Source organism: Scyliorhinus canicula, chromosome 18 (assembly GCF_902713615.1).
Source record: "Scyliorhinus canicula chromosome 18, sScyCan1.1, whole genome shotgun sequence".
NCBI lineage: Eukaryota > Metazoa > Chordata > Chondrichthyes > Carcharhiniformes > Scyliorhinidae > Scyliorhinus > Scyliorhinus canicula.
The window spans coordinates 66774973-66791639 of record NC_052163.1 but is presented as its reverse complement, the minus strand read 5'-3'; the positions used below and the strand labels follow the sequence as shown (position 1 = coordinate 66791639).

The 16667-nt window shown below is 49.1% G+C and overlaps 1 protein-coding gene across 1 annotated transcript in view; it reads left to right on the top strand.

The window, feature by feature from the left end:
- fads6 (fatty acid desaturase 6) overlaps positions 1-16667 on the top strand; it is a 108665-nt gene that overhangs the window by 19797 nt on the left and 72201 nt on the right. Inside the window, exon 2 of the mRNA XM_038777959.1 lies at positions 6229-6395. Coding sequence (XP_038633887.1) covers positions 6229-6395 — 167 coding nt within the window. The remainder of the gene's footprint in view (positions 1-6228; positions 6396-16667) is intronic.

Sequence of the window (16667 nt, the reverse complement as noted above, 5' to 3'; positions counted from 1 at the left end):
CGGAAAAACAAATCAGAACACAACTGTGAGAAACTGGAGTATATCTTTGAACAAGAAGATGAAGTCCTTACTACTTGTAATGGATAGAAGGTAGAGGGACCGCACACGTGACACTGTAAACAGGCTGCAGGAACAGGAAACTAGGAGGCTGCCGACTCTGCAACCTGCTGTTCGGGAACCGATATTCCAGGAAGAACTGGTTTGCTTGTGGGCTACGGGATTGCTTGCTTTGGGAAATACATGGAAGGGAGAAAGCCTGAAGACTGAAGAAGTGCAAACCAGGGAACAAGGATTTGGAAAATGGCAAGAAAAAGTGGCGCCATGGACGTTTTGACGAGGATTATGATGAAAGGTTCCAATTGTATCGTGTAGCAATTCAAACACCAGAAAACCTGTAGGCTGCAACTCTCCTCAGCTCGGGTGGGCGGAAAGCATTCATGTTGCTACAAAATCAAGTTATGTATTCCAATAATACTATTTGCTGGCGAAATGTCAAGTGATATGCCGTGACATCAGTGGAATATATGACGGACCCTTTGGGGAGTTCACTGGAATATCCCACATGGGAACTAGATGGGAATGATTATCTTTCCTGTGGCTCTGGTGGAGTATGAGCTCCTCCGCTGAGGGGCAGGGACAACTCTATTAACCACTGTATAAAGGATCGGCCAGTAAGGCACCACCCACGAGACGAACCCGATAGGGAGCTACCGCGCAGTGTATCTTCCATATTGTAAATAAATCTAGTTCTTTACTTGGTGTGGACTTCCTGTGTCCTTATTAAACTGGCGACCTAGTCAGCTGAGCCACCTCCTCGATTTTCTGGACCCAGTCTGGAACAAATTATTTCCCATGCCTCTGTTTGGGTGGTTAGATGCATTTGACGCTGGTGTTGAAGACTGGAGAAAGAATGCGTTATTTATTTCAGGCCAGCAGCATCTTGGAAAATGAGTGTCAGACGGTCATACTGCTGATGGCTTGCAGAGCAGACACATTCAGGGTGATCTGGAGTCTCACGTAACCGGCGGCCCCAGATATGCTTTCGTTTGACCAACCCATGGCACTTGAGGCACAATACATTAATCTAATCCCGTCAGTGATTGTTCAAAGATATCCTTTTAATACAGCGCCGACGTCCCCGGGTGGGTCAGTCACCAGGTTCATATCATGGAAACGGAAAATAGCCTTGGTTTGTGAGTATGGAACTGCTTTACCAGATATACCCCGTGGTCATGTGGTCTGTGGTGTAAATAATATAGAAATACAGAAAAAACCTTTGGGCGAAACCTCCCTGACTTTTCAACAGGCGCTGCAGATCTCTTTGTCCTGAGAAAGCGCGGAATGCAGCATCCAAGAGATACAAGGGATGGAAGTAAACGTTTTGGGGCATCACCCCTCATGTGGTATTCCCACAGCCCGGACCGACCGTTGCGGCAACTCCGACCTCTGGGCCACGAGCCGACTGCCAAGACGTAGGACATCCCTGGACTTGGCTGAAGGCAAACCCAGCTTGTGTGCGCCATGTGGGCATCGGTCTAGGTGTATTTACAGTCAACAGGAGGGCCAGTGCTCCAGGCGCCCGGCCGAGGATTACGTCAGCCCCGCGGCCGGGCCTTGCATCTGGGTGACCCAGAAGAGGCTGAAGATGAGGCTGGGACACGGCTGAATGTTTCTTGCCATGCAGCATAAACATCTCTTAATAAACCCTACAAAGTTAAATTGTGCCACTTCTACTTCTTTATCTCTTTGAGAAACAACAAATATATAACAGAAGAGAAAACTGGTGATGAGGATGAAAATGAAAAATGAAAATCGCTTATTGTCACGAGTAGGCTTCAATGAAGTTACTGTGAAAAGCCCCTAGTCGCCACATTCCGGCGCCTGTCCGGGGAGGCTGGTACGGGAATCGAACCGTGCTGCTGGCCTGCTTGGTCTGCTTTAAAAGCCAGCAATTTAGCTCAGTGAGCTAAACCAGCGACGAGGCTTTGGGCCAGAGAAAACTGGCCACGAGGGTTTGGATCAGAGAAAACCAGAGAAAAATGAAGATTTGAGGCCAGGGACCAAAAATGTTCGACGGAGATTCAGGCCATAAACAACCATTGACATAGATTTGGGGATCTGAAGAAAACTATCGTCGACACTCCGGCTGAAAATCATCGACAGGTTTGTGGCAAGTTAAAAAAAAAAGAAAACTATGGGTGGCACGGTGGTGCAGTGGTTAGCAATGCTGCCTCATGGTGCCGAGGTGCCAGGTTCGATCCTGGCCTGGGTCACTGTCTGTGTGGAGTTTGCACATTCTCCCTGTCTCTGCGTGGGTCTCACCCCCACAACCCACGTGAATTGGCCATGTTAAATTGCCCCTTAATTGGAAAAAAGAATTGGGTATTCTAAATTTAAAAGAATGAAAACTGTTCAAATCGCAGAGAGGCGTTGACAAGTTAATCGGTCAATCACGACCACCGCTAGTGTGAAATGTGTGTTTCAAAAATAAATCAGGACACAACTGTGAGTTACTGGAGCATGTCTTTTAAACAATAATCACCTTTCAGGCGTACTTACTGCTTGTAGTGGGTAGATGCTGCAGAGACACGCAAAGGGGCTGCGGGAACGGGAACCTGAAATGAAAATGAAATGAAAATCGCTTATTGTCACAAGTAGGCTTCAATTAAGTTACTGTGAAAAGCCCCTAGTCACCACATTCCAGCGCTTGTTCGGGGAGGCTGGTACGGGAATTGAACCGTGCTGCTGGCCTGCCTTGGTCTGCTTTAAAAGCCAGCTCTTTAGCCCTGTGCTAAACCAGCCCCTATAATAATGATCACTTATTGTCACAAGGCTTCAATGAAGTTACTGTGAAAAGCCCCTAGTCGCACATTCCGGCGCCTGTTCGGGGATGCCAGAACGGGAATTGAACCCGCGCTGCTGGCATCGTTCTGCATTGCAAGCCAGCTGTTGAGCCCATTGTGCTAAACCAGCCCCTGTTCCTATAATGGAACCTGGAAGGCTGCCGACTGCTGCTCGGGAACTGATAGTCCAGGCAACGGAGGAATTATAGGATTTACAGTGCATAAGAAGGCCATTCGGCCCATTGAGTCTGCACCAGCCCTTGGAAAGATTACCCTACCCAAGCCCACACCTCCACCTATCCCTGTAACCCAGTAACCCCAGCTAACCTTTTTTGGACATTAAGGACAATTTAGCATGGCCAATCCACCTAACCGCATCTTTGGACTGTGGAAGGAAACCGGAGCACCCGGAGGAAACCCACGCACACACGGGGAGAACGTGCAGACTCCGCAGACAGGCGTGGGTTTCCTCCGGGTGCTCCGGTTTCCTCCCACAGTCCAAAGATGTGGTTAGGTGGATTGGCCATGTCTGTGGGCTTGGAAATTTCTGCTTTCGGGAAATAAATGGAAGGTAGGAAGTTTGAAAAAACATAGATCAGGGAATTGGGATCTGTAAAATGGAAGGAAAAAGTGGTGCCATGGACGCTTTTGGCGAGGATTATGAGGCATGGAATTCTTATGAAGAAAGGTTCCGATTGTATCGTGTAGCAAATCAGACACTGGAAAACCTGCAGGTTGTGATTTTTCTCATAGAATTCCTACAGTGCAGAAGGAAGCCATTTGACCCTTCGAGTCTGCTCCGACTCTTTGAATGAGCACTCTAGCCAGGCCCACTCTCCCGTCCACTCCACAGTCCTGTAACCTAACCTTCACATCTTGGGACACTAAGAGGAAATTTATCATGGCCATTCCACCTAACCTGCACATCTTTGGAATATGGGAGGAAACCGGAGCACCCGGAGGAAACCTATGCAGACACGGGGAGAACGTGCAGACTCTGCACAGACAGTCACCCAAGGCCAGAATTCTACGTGGGTCCCTGGCGCTGTAAGGCAGCAGTGCTAATCGCTGTGCCAACATGCCGCATTCTGCAGTATGGGTACGAGGCGAGCGTCATAAGGGCAGCAGCATGCATTTGTTGCTGAGAAGTGCAAGGCGATGGTGTTTTGACAGAAGGCTTAATGGCAGTGTCACTTCTAAGAAGATTGTCGGCACAAAGGATCGTGAGGCTTCATGCACAAAGATCACTGAAGGTGGTAGGACATAGGGGGAGAGTAGTCAGCAAAGCATTTGGGATCCTGGGCTTCAGAAATACAGATATTAAGAACAAAAGTAGGACAGTTATGCTGGACCTTTATCCAGCTCTGGTTAGGCCACAACTAGAGTACGTATTACACTGAGCTCTGGTCACCACACTTTAAGAAGGATCTGAATATCCTTGATATGCTGCGGAGGAGATTTACTCGAATGATTTTCTGGATTGAGGGGATTTAGTTACAAGGTTGGGTTGGAGAAACTGGGGTTGGAGAAACTGGTGTTGTCCTTGGAGTAAAGGAGATTGAGGGAAAAATTTGCTTGAGGTGGACAGCATTATAACATGTTTTGATAAGATCGACAAAGAAAAGCTATTCCCATCAGGCGAGGACACAAGGACTGGGAACACAGATTTAATCAGGTGCAGGAGGAAATTTGAGGGGAAACCTTTTTGAGCAGCAAGTGGTAATGGCTTGGAGAAGCTGCCCATGAGGATAGAGATAGAGATAGATAGAGAAATACAGCACAGAACAGGCCCTTCGGCCCACGATGTTGCGCCGAACTTTTGTCCTAGGTTAATCATAGAATTTTGGACAATTTGTCATGGCCAATCCACCCAACCTGCACATCTTTGGACTGTGGGAGGAAACCGGAGTACCCGGAGGAAACCCACGCAGTCACGGGGAGGATGTGCAGACTCCACACAGACAGTGACCCAAGTCGAAATCGAACTTGGGACCCTGGAGCTGTGAAGCAATTGTGCTATCCACAATGCTACCGTGCTGGTGGAAGTGGAGATGATTGAATGATTTTGTGAGGAAATTGGATGGGCGCTCTGATAGAAATAGAACTGTGGGTCTACGGTGATATGGCAGCACGGTAGCATTGTGAAGGGCAGCACGGTAGCATTGTGGAAAGCACAATTGCTTCACAGCTCCAGGGTCCCAGGTTCGATTCCGGCTTGGATCACTGTCTGTGCGAAGTCTGCACATCCTCCCCGTGTGTGCGCGGGTTTCCTCCGGGTGCTCCGGTTTCCTCCCACAGTCCAAAGATGTGCAAGTTAGGTGGATTGGCCATGATAAATTGCCCTTAGTGTCCAAAATTGCCCTTAGTGTTGGGTGGGGTTACTGGGTTATGGGGATAGGGTGGAGGTGTTGACCTTGGGTAGGGTGCTCTTTCCAAGAGCCGGTGTAGACTCGATGGGCCGCCGAATGGCCTGCTTCTGCACTGTAAATTCTATGATCTATGATAGATCGGGGTGGCAGAAGGGGGTTGATTGTACCACATTGTGGCGGGTGGGTTGACTGTGCCACATTGGGCTGGAGGGGTTGACTGTGCCACATTGGGGTGAGGGGGGGTTGACTGTGCCACATTGGGGGGGGGGTTGACTGTGCCATTGGGGTGGGGGTTGACTGTGCCACATTGGGGTGGGGGTTGACTGTGCCACATTGGGGTGGGGGTTGACTGTGCCACATTGGGGTGGGGGTTGACTGTGCCACATTGGGGTGGAGAGAGTTGACTGTGCCTCATCGGGGTGGGGGAGTTGACTGTGCCACATTGGGGTGGGTCGGGGTTGATTGTGCCACATTGGGGGGGGTTAATTGTGCCACACTGGGGTGGGGGGTTGATTGTGCCACATTGGGGTGGGGGTGGGGGGTTAATTGTGCCACATTGGGGTGGGGGGAGTTGACTGTGCCACATTGTGGTGGGGTGGGTTGAATGTGCCACATTGGGGTGGGGGGAGTTGACTGTGTCACATTGTGGTGGGGTGGGTTGAATGTGCCACACTGGGGTGGGGGGATTGACTGTGACATACTGGAGTGGGGGGTTGACCGTGCCACATTGGGGTGGGTGGGGGGGGGGTAGACTATGCCACATTGGGGTGGGGGGATTGACTATGCCATACTGGAGTGGGGGGTTGACTGTGCCACATTGTGGGGGGGGGGGGGTAGACTGTGCCACATGGGGTGGGGGGAGTTGACTGTGCCACATTGGGGTGGGGGGAATTGACTGTGCCACATTGTGGTGGGGGAGTTGACTGTGCCACATTGTGGTGGGGTGGGTTGACTGTGCCACATTGGGGTGGGGGGAGTCGACTGTGCCACTTTTTCAGCTCCTGTTTGTCTTGCAGGATTTATGCTGCTTCGCTCGGAAAGACTTGTCCTGTTTTGTCTGGGTTTGCTGCTCCTGGCTACAGCTCACACTGTCGTCACGGTGAAAGGGAGCCACTTAGCTAGTCACAGCTCACTGAGCCAATCCAAATTCTGGAACAAGGTCTGGGAGGTGCTATTTATAGAGGTAAGATGACCTGTGTTACTGAACTAGACAATGATGTCAGGGGGCATGGTATTCCTTTTCTGCTACCATCTACACAGGAATAGGAGACCAATCAGCTCTGCTATTCAATTAGATTAGAGCTGATCTGTATTTTAACTCCATCCATCTATATTATATCACTTGTTGCCATTAGTTGGAGCTGGATTGATGTGTAATTCAATCATAACAGTTATTAGGGCCTTTGGAAAGTCAATACATTCAGTAAAAGTCCCTTAAGATTGATTGTAAGCTCCTTGGGCACTCATCTCTTGAAATTTCTTCTAAAATACAGGCAATCACATCCTAAACTGATATTATCTATGGTGCTCCCCTTGCTTCACTCACCCACAACTGTTCCCCATTCTTTCCAGAGTGCAATGATTCCTACTGAGCCTCTGTTCCACACATCCAGCTCTCTGCTGTGACCTCTCCTAACATTGCCCATCAAGAGTAAGCCTACAACTTTGAAATTCATACTCATTCTCCAGATGTGAGAATCGGTGACAAGGTCAACATTTATTGCCCATCTCTATCTGCCTCCAGAAAGTGGAATAGTGCTTGATTTATTTGAGAGATTTTCAGTTGGAAATTGTGATCATAACATCTTAAGGTTTAGGTTAGCTATTACATAAGTGCGATCTAGATTAAATATATATATATATATTTTAAAAATATTTTTCCGCCTCCGTTTTCACATTTTCATCAAATTTACACCCATAAACAAATAATCAACAATAATACATATAATAGCAATCCCTGAGACAACAATCCCTTCATCAAATCCCTGTTGTTCTTTAGACCTTGGGAAATAGGAGACAGGTTTAGATAGAGTATCTGGATCGGCGCAGGCTGGGAGGGCCAAAGGGCCTGTTCCTGTGCTGTAATTTTCTTTGTTCTTTGTTATCCTACCCACCCCCAAACAGCCCCCAACATTTAAACACAAAACACAAATGAAAAAGAATCAGGAATCCACCATCAATCCAGATATAATCATCAATAACATATACATGAGTTGTAGAACTTTTCCATACTTCTCGAATACAAGACCAGGGATGTTCTTCTGAGGCTGTATAAGGCTCTGTTCAGACCCCATTTGGAGTATTGTGAGCAGTTTGGGCCCCGTATCCAAGGAAGGATGTGCTGGCCTTGGAAAGGGTCCAGAGGAGGTTCACAAGAATGATCCCTGGAATGAAGAACTTGTATGAGGAACGTTTGAGGACTCTGGGTCTGTACACGTTGGAGTTTAGAAGGATGAGAGGGGATCTTATTGAAACCTACAGGATACTGCAAGGCCTGGATAGAGTGGACCTGGAGAGGATGTTTCCACTTTTAGGAAAAACTAGAACCAGAGCACACAATCTCAGACTAAAGGGACGATCCTTTAAAACGGAGATTACGAGGAATTTCTTCAGCCAGAGGGTGGTGTATCTATGGAACTCTTTGCCGCAGAAGGCTGTGGGGGCCAATTCACTGAGTGTCTTTAAGACAGAGATAGATAGTTTCTTGATTAATAAAGGGATCAGGGGTTATGGGGAGAAGGCAGGAGAATGGGGATGAGAAAAATATCAGCAATGATTGAATGGCAGAGCAGACTCGATGGGCTAAGTGGCCTAATTCTGCTCCTATGTCTTATGGTCTTATGGTCATACTCCCCCTTAACTCGAACTTCACTTGCTCGAGTGTTAGGAACTCCGGCAGGTCCCCCCACCGAGGCACAGGGTGGAGAAGCTGATCTCCACCTCAACAGAATCTGCCTTTGGGCAATCAACGAGGCGAAGGCTAAGACATCTGCCTCCGCACCGGGTTCCAACCCGGCTGATCTGACGCCCCGAATATGGCTTCTAGGGGACCAGGTTCGAGTCTCACATGCACCACCCTTGAGATTACCCTAAAGACCTCCCTCCAATACCCTTCCAGTTTTGGAGCGGACAAAAACGTATGACCGTGATTTGCAGGGCCCCCCCACAACGTTCACAAACATCCACCCCTCAAAGAGTTGGCTATTCCTCGTTCTTGTGAGGTGCGCCCTATACACCAACTTCAACTGTATCAGCCCCAAACTTGCGCACAAAGTTGACGCATTCACCCTCCGGAGCATCTTACACCACAACCCCTCCTCCATACCGTCCCCCAACTCTTCCTCCCACTTTGTCTTAATCACCTCCAGCAATACCTTATAATCCCCCAGAATCATCCCATAAATCGCCGACACCATCCCCTTCTCCACTCCCCTTGCCGTCAGCACCTCTTCAAACAGTGTGGAGGCCGCCGCAACCTGAAAGCTCTGTACCTCCTTCCGAGCAAAATCTCGGACCTGCACATACCTAAACATCTCCTCCTGCCCCAACCCATATTTCTCCCCCAGCTCTTCCAGCCTCGTAAACAAACCCCCCAGAAACAAATCCTTTAATACTCTAACTCCCCTCTCCTCCCGTCTCCAAAAACCCTCATCCCACTTCCCTGGCTTAAATTTATGATTGCCCCGAATTGGCATTGCCCTTGACCCCGTCCAGTTGCTGGCGCAACTGCCTCCAGATCTTCAACATGCCACCACCACCAGACTCCCCGAATATTTCCCCGAGGCCATCGGGAGCAGCAGTGTTGCCAATGCCCTCAGCCCCCACCCACTGTACAGACACTCCTTCATTCTAACCCATTGGGAGTCCCCCCCTCTAACCGAGCCCCCCCCACCTTCTCAGCATTCGCCACCCAGTAATAATATAGTAAATTTGGGAGACCCAAGCCCCTGACTGCCGTCCTCTCTGCAACATCACCTTCCTAATCCTAGCCACCTTCCCCCCATATAAACGAGGTAATCATCTTTTCTACTTCCATAAAAAACACCTTTGGCAAAAAGGTCGGCAGGAACTGAAAAATTAACAAAAACTGCGGCAACACATCCATCTTAATCGCCCGTACCCGACCTGCCAGTGACAGAAGAAGACTATCCCACATCGCCAAATCCGCCTTCCATCTTCCTACCAAACTAGTTATATTATACCTACGGAGCCCCTCCCAATCCCATACCACCTGCACCCCCAGATATCTAAAGTGGGTCACCGCCTTGGGGAATGGCAACCCCCCATCACTGCCCTCACCCCCGGCCGGACACCACAAAACATTCGCTTTTGTCCAAATTTAGCTTATACCCCGAAAAAGACCCAAACACTTGAAGCAGCACCAATATACCACCCATCGACGCACTCGGTTCCAACACAAACAATAGCAAGTCGTCTGCGTACAAAGGTACCCTATGCACCACCCCCCTGCACTATCCCCCTCACACCCCCAAAACTCTTCAACGCGATGGCCAAAGGTTCAGGGCAAAATGCCCTGAATTCATACTATTCATGCGGACACTCGCCCTCGGCTCCCTGTATAGTAATCTTACCCACTCCACAAATCGCGGCCCAATCCCAAACCACTTCAAAACCGCCATCAAATACACCCACTCTACCCGGTAAAACACCTTCTCGGTGTTCAACGTGACCACCACCTCTGTCTCCCTCCCCTCCACCGGTGCCATAACTACATTCAATACCCTCCTAATGTTCGAAAAGAGTTGCCTCTTTTTCATAATCCCCGTCTGATCTTCCCCTATCACCTTTGGGAGGCACTCTTCCAACCTCCCTGCCAACACCTTTGCGTCTACATTCAAGAGTGATGTGGGCCTATACGACCCACACTCTGTCGGATCCTTATCCTTCTTGAGCAAGAAGCAACATGCCTGTCCCAAAGTCTATGGCAGCACCCCCTTTCCTTTCGCCTCCTCAAACAACCCCACCATTAGCGGCGCCAACATATCCCTAAATTTCTTATAGTACTCCACCGGAAACCCATCCAGCCCTGCTACCTTCCCAGATTGCATCCTCCCAATCGCGTCCTTTATCTCCTGCTCCCCTATCGCCTCCTCCAATGTGGTCCTATTCTCCTCAACCAACCTCGGATATTCCAAACCATCTAGGAATTCCTGGATCCAGAGATCCTCCCTTGGTGGTTCCAACCTATACAACTTCTCATAAAACTTCTCAAAAACCCTATTAATCTGGTCCAGAGTCACCGCTAACTTCCCTGTCCCATCCTGAAACTGAACAATTTATCCTCGCCGCTGCCTCCCTCCGAATTGGCGTGCCAGCATAAGACCTGCCTTCTCTCCATACTTGTATACCACTCCCCTCGCCCGCCTCAATTGGCGCACCGCCTTCCCTGTGGACAGCCGGTCAAAACGCGCCTGCAACTCTTTCCTCTTTTTCAACAGTGCTGAATCCACATCCTCCTGTCTACCTGCGACATCTCGTCTATCGGCCTTTGGCACTCCACCCTCTCCTCCTTATCTACCTTTGCCTTAAACAATATCACCTTCCCCCTCCGCCTTCAAAGCTTCCCATACAACTGCCTGCGAAACCTCCCCCTTACAATTAAACCCCACGTATTCCTCAATTGCTTTCCTAATCTTATCACAAAACCCTCGTTCCCCCAAAAGCCCCACATCTAATCTCCACCCCGGTCCATGCACTGCCCCCTTCTACAAAACCATGTCCAATCTATGCCGCCACAAAAAAAATCTATCAGCGAATAGACCTAATGAACTGAAGAGAAAAATGAATATTCCTGCTCCCCCGGGTGCAAAAACCTCCAAGATTGCACTCCTCCCATTTCCACCATTACCCAGCCATGCCCCCCCCCCCCCCCCCCCCCCGGACCGACTGGGTAAGCGATCGCAGTTGTGACCTGTCCAATCTTGGCTCCTGCACCATATTCCAGTCTCCACCCACGATCAACTCATGTGAACCCAAGTCGAGGATGGCCCCAAACACCTTAAGTACAAACCCTGCATCATCCCAGTTGGGACCATACATGCTTCCCAGTGCAAATATCCTTCCCTCCAATGCCCCTGTCACTATCACATACCTACCCCCCATGGTCCGCCACCACTTTCTCCATTTGGAACTGCAGTCTTTTACTAACCAGGACCGCAACCCCCACACCCAAACCCTATCATCAAAACTCGAGTGGAACACCTGACCAACCCAGCCCTTCCTAAGCTTCACCTGATCCATCACCCTCAAGTGAGTCTCCTACAGGATTGCTACATCAGCCTTCAAACTTTTCAGGTGCGCAAGCACACTCGGCCTCTTTACTGGGCCTTCCAACTTCCTCACGTTACACGTAACTATCCTAACAGGGAATCCCCCCCCTTTCCTATCCACAATCATCATAACTCCGGGTCCACATACCACATGCCCACTGATCCTGACCCAGCCCTATCCATTGTCAACATCGAGCCCCACCCCCTCCCAGAATCCCTCCCTTACACTTCCTCTTGAAGAAGCCTCACCCAGTATTGATGCCCTCCCCACCTTTTCATATCTCCTAGGGTCATTGAAAACTGCTCGCCAGGCTCCAATGACCGCAGCCCCTCCCCCCACACCTCCGTTCACTGGCTGACTTAGGTTTGCTAGAATGGAGGCCCCTGTCCAGGCTTTCCGTCCCTTCCCGCCCAGCCCCAGGAAAAACAATCAAACATACACATGTCAGAAAAAACTGTCGCTACAAAGAACAGCAATAAAAAACTTAACCTCTGAAACAGCATGAAGTTAGAATGTAACTCAGAACTACATATATACACTCTCCCAATTCCCCTACCATTAAATATATACACTTTCCTAACTCCCCTTCCACTACATATATACACCCAGCCAACTCCCCTTCCACTACATATATACACTCTCCCAACTCCCCTTCCACTACATATATACACTCTCCCAACTCTCCTTCCCACTACATATATACACACTCCCAACTCCCCTTCCACTACATATATACACTCTCCCAACTCCCCTTCCCACTACATATATACACACTCCCAACTCTCCTTCCACTACATATATACACTCTCCCAATTCCCCTACCATTAAATATATACACTTTCCTAACTCCCCTTCCACTACATATATACACCCAGCCAACTCCCCTTCCACTACATATATACACCAAGCCAATTCCCCTTCCACTACATATATACACTCTCCCAACTCCCCTTCCACTACATATATACACTCTCCCAACCCCCCTTCCACTACATATATACACTCTCCCAATTCCCCTACCATTACATATATACACTTTCCTAACTCCCCTTCCACTACATATATACACTCTCCCAACTCCCCTTCCATTACATATATACACCCAGCCAACTCCCCTTCCACTACATATATACACCCAGCCAACACCCCTTCCACTACATATATACACTCTCCCAACTCCCCTTACACTACATATATACACCCAGCCAACTCCCCTTACACTACATATATACACTCTCCCAACTCCCCTTCCACTACATATATACACCCAGCCAATTCCCCTTCCACTACATATATACACTCTCCCAACTCCCCTTCCACTACATATATACACCCAGCCAACTCCCCTTCCACTACATATATACACTCTCCCAACTCCCCTTCCACTACATATATACACTCTCCCAACTCCCCTTCCACTACATATATACACTCTCCCAACTCCCCTTCCACTACATATATACACTCTCCCAACTCCCCTTCCACTACATATACACTCTCCCAACTCCCCTTCCACTACATACACTCTCCCAACTCCCCTTCCACTACATATATACACTCTCCCAACTCCCCTTCCATTACATATATACACTCTCCCAACTCTCCTTCCACTACATATATACACCCTGCCAACTCCCCTTCCACTACATATATACACCCTGCCAACTCTCCTTCCACTACATATATACACTCTCCCAACTCCCCTTCCACTACATATATACACTCTCCCAACTCCCCTTCCACTACATATATACACTCTCCCAACTCCCCTTCCACTACATATATACACTCTCCCAACTCCCCTTCCACTACACTCTCCCAACCCCCCTTCCACTACATATATACACTCTCCCAACTCCCCTTCCATTACATATATACACTCTCCCAACGCCCCTTCCATTACATATATACACTCTCCCAACCCCCCTTCCACTACATATATACACTCTCCCAACTCCCCTTCCAGAGTCCACACCACCTCTTCAGTCCCATTCTTCACTTCTCCCCCAAACTTTCTACCTTCACAAAAGCCTCCGAAGCCTCCACCATCTCAAATAGAAGTCTGGAGATGTAGACCACTCTCAGCTTCACTGGATACACCACTCCAAACCACAACCCGCTGTTGTACAACGCGACTTCACTCGACCCAAAGCCACTCGCCACTTTGCCAGCTCCATCATCAAGTCCTGATGAATGCAAACACCAACACCAGCCCACTGCACCTCCCGCATCTGTTTTGTCCAGTTCAAGACCTTCTCCTTCATGTGGTACTTGTGAAAACAGATGATCACTGCCCTTTTCGGCTCTTTAAACTTCGGTTTAGGCCTCAGTGACCGATGAGCTCGGTCTAGTTCATGTCGAGAGGGTTCCTCTCCCTTCCCCCAACACCTTGGCTAAATACTCCATCGACCTCGAGCCCTCCACCCCCTCGGGCAGGCCCATAATCCTCAACTTATGCCACCTCGAGCGGTTCTCCAAGTCCTCCAACTTTGCTCGCAGCCCCTTATGGGCCTCAACCACCCTCTGCAGCTCATCCCCCATCGAGGTGAACTGATCACTGTGCTGCGACATCTCCCTTCATCTTCTTGCCATGCTCCCTCACCTCGGCTGATGTCTTCGCCACAGTCACCCTCACCGGGGCAATGGCCTCCTCCACCAACGCCTTCAATGCCACCACCAGCTCCTTTCTCAGCGCCTCCATATGTTTCACAAACTGCTTCTCCAGCTCCAAGGACATCATCTCAGTCATCTTCTCTGCCGTAAGCAGTACAGCCCCACCCAGCAACCCAGCCTCCGCCACCTTGCCAGCCCCCGGCCCTCTCACTTGACGGTGAACCCTCACTCTCTCCCTTCTACACTGCTGTTTTCCTTTGACTCGTTGACATTCTTTGGCTTCTTTATACCTTCCTACCAATCATTCACAAATTGCCCCCAGGACCGGACATTAAAACTCCTAAAAATATGCCTCGAGCAGGAGCCACCCAACGTGCGATGTCCCCTCGACATGCCACCACCAGAAGAGCTGAGCTAGGAGTACTGAAGATAGTGAGACAGCATGAGAGTAGTTAATGAGTTAGATGAGTATAGTTTACGTGTGTTAAATCAACTGTTAGTTTCTTAGGGATAAATGTCAAATCCAATTGCAGTATGAAATAATTTTTTTTTAGTTTACAAGACTCGTTCTCTGATCAAACACTACGCATTAAAGCCATCTGGTTAGCACAAGGCAGAGAACACCAAGCCTTTAAAGAAGAGATGGTTCGGATATAGTCAAGGAACATTCCCATGAGGGGGAAAACAAATCCAGAGATCCCTGGATGATGGAAGAGACAGAGTGCAAGATGAAGCAGAAAAAGGGTCCATAAGACAGATGTCAGGTGGATAATGAAAGTGAGAATCAGGTTGTTTACAGAATGTTTGTACCCCAAGAAGGAGCCAAAGCTCCTCAGTAGCTTTATTATTTCACCCAACGTGGAGACTGGACCCGTGATGTAAGGCAGCAGGTCGTCTGGGTATAAAAACTACCCTATGATCCACCTACCCCCTCCTCTCCCCACCTTATCCCCTTCCACTTATCGGAAAATCTCAACGCAATGGCCAAAGGCTCATTGCTAAAACAAACAAGAGCGAAGACAGTGAATCCCCCTGTCTTGTACCCCTATTCAATAAAACGTACCCCAAAACAGGGCATTAGTGTGCACACTAGCTCTATACAATAACCAAACCCACAAAATGATCCTTGCCCCAAACAGAGCCTCCCAAGGATCTCAAAAACGTACCCCCGCTCCACTCTTCTCGGCATCGATGGATACAATCACATCTGGCTCAGGCACAGGAGAGGGGGAAAGAACAATATTTAACAACCGACGAATATTGGCCGACCATTTGCCGACTCTTAATGAAGCCAGACTGGTTTTCCGCAATCACCTCCAGGACACAGGGCTCCAGTTGCAGCGCCACACTTTAGCCAGTTGTTTGGCCTCTATGTTTAATAGCGATATGACGCACATTCCTTTGGGTCCTTGTCGTTCTTCAGTACAAGAGAGATAGAAGCCTGCGGGAGCATTGCGGGCAAAGAACCCTGGGGTAAGGAATAATTGAACGTGTCCACCATCAATGAAGTCAACTGGCTCACAAATATCTTATAAAACCCGATAGGGAACCCATCGAGGCTGGGAGCTTTACCCATTGACATCAATCCAATACCTTTTAACATCTCCAAAGGGTTTAACAGGGCCTCAAAAGCCTCCTATCTCTCCTTCTCCAATTCCGAAAGGTCAACCCATCTAAGAATATCAACATGTCCAAACTCTCCTCCAGGGGCTCTGACCTGGAAAGACTCTTGCAAAATGCCTCAAACTCCGCATTAAGTTTGACCGGGGTGGAGACCAATTTGCCAGCCGAATTGCTATCCTGAATGATTTCCCGGGAAGCCGCCTGCTGCCTCAGCTGGTGGGCTAAAAGAGAGCTGGCCTTCCCCCCTGCAGGCAGCACATCAAACTGTGTCTGCAGCTTCTTCCTGCTCGCCAGCAGCTCTGGGGTAGGATCACGCGAGTACTGGTAGTCTACCTCAAAGATAGCCCCACCTTCCCTGCTTCTCCGTCCTTGCATTCCTATCTAGAAGCACCTTATGGGAGATTATCTGCCCTCTAATAACTGCCTTACCGGCTCCCCATTCTGGTTGAACATAACATAGTCCTCAATGGCAGTAGACATGCACCCACAGAACCCCCTGTTCCTTAACAGCGTTGCATCCAATCTCCAGGGTGGGCATTGAGCGGGGCCCGCCTCTAGAACCAAGTACACCAAATGTGGAGCATGGCTTGAAAATAACTAAAGCCGAGTACATCGCCTCCCTGACACACGGGAGAAGAGACCTAACCATCAGAAAAAGTCTATCCTAGAATAAACATAAATGATCTTCGGCCCACGATGTTGTGCAGACCACTTATCCTAATCTAAGATCAACCTAACCTACACCCCTTCAATTTACTGCTGTCCATGTGCCTGTCCAAGAGTTGCTTAAATGTCCCTAATGACTCTGACTCCACCACCTCCCCTGGCAGTGCATTCCACCCACCCACCACTCTCTGTGTATTGAACCGACCTCTGATGTCTCCCCTATACCTTCCTCCAATCACCTTAAAATTATGTCCCTTCGTGA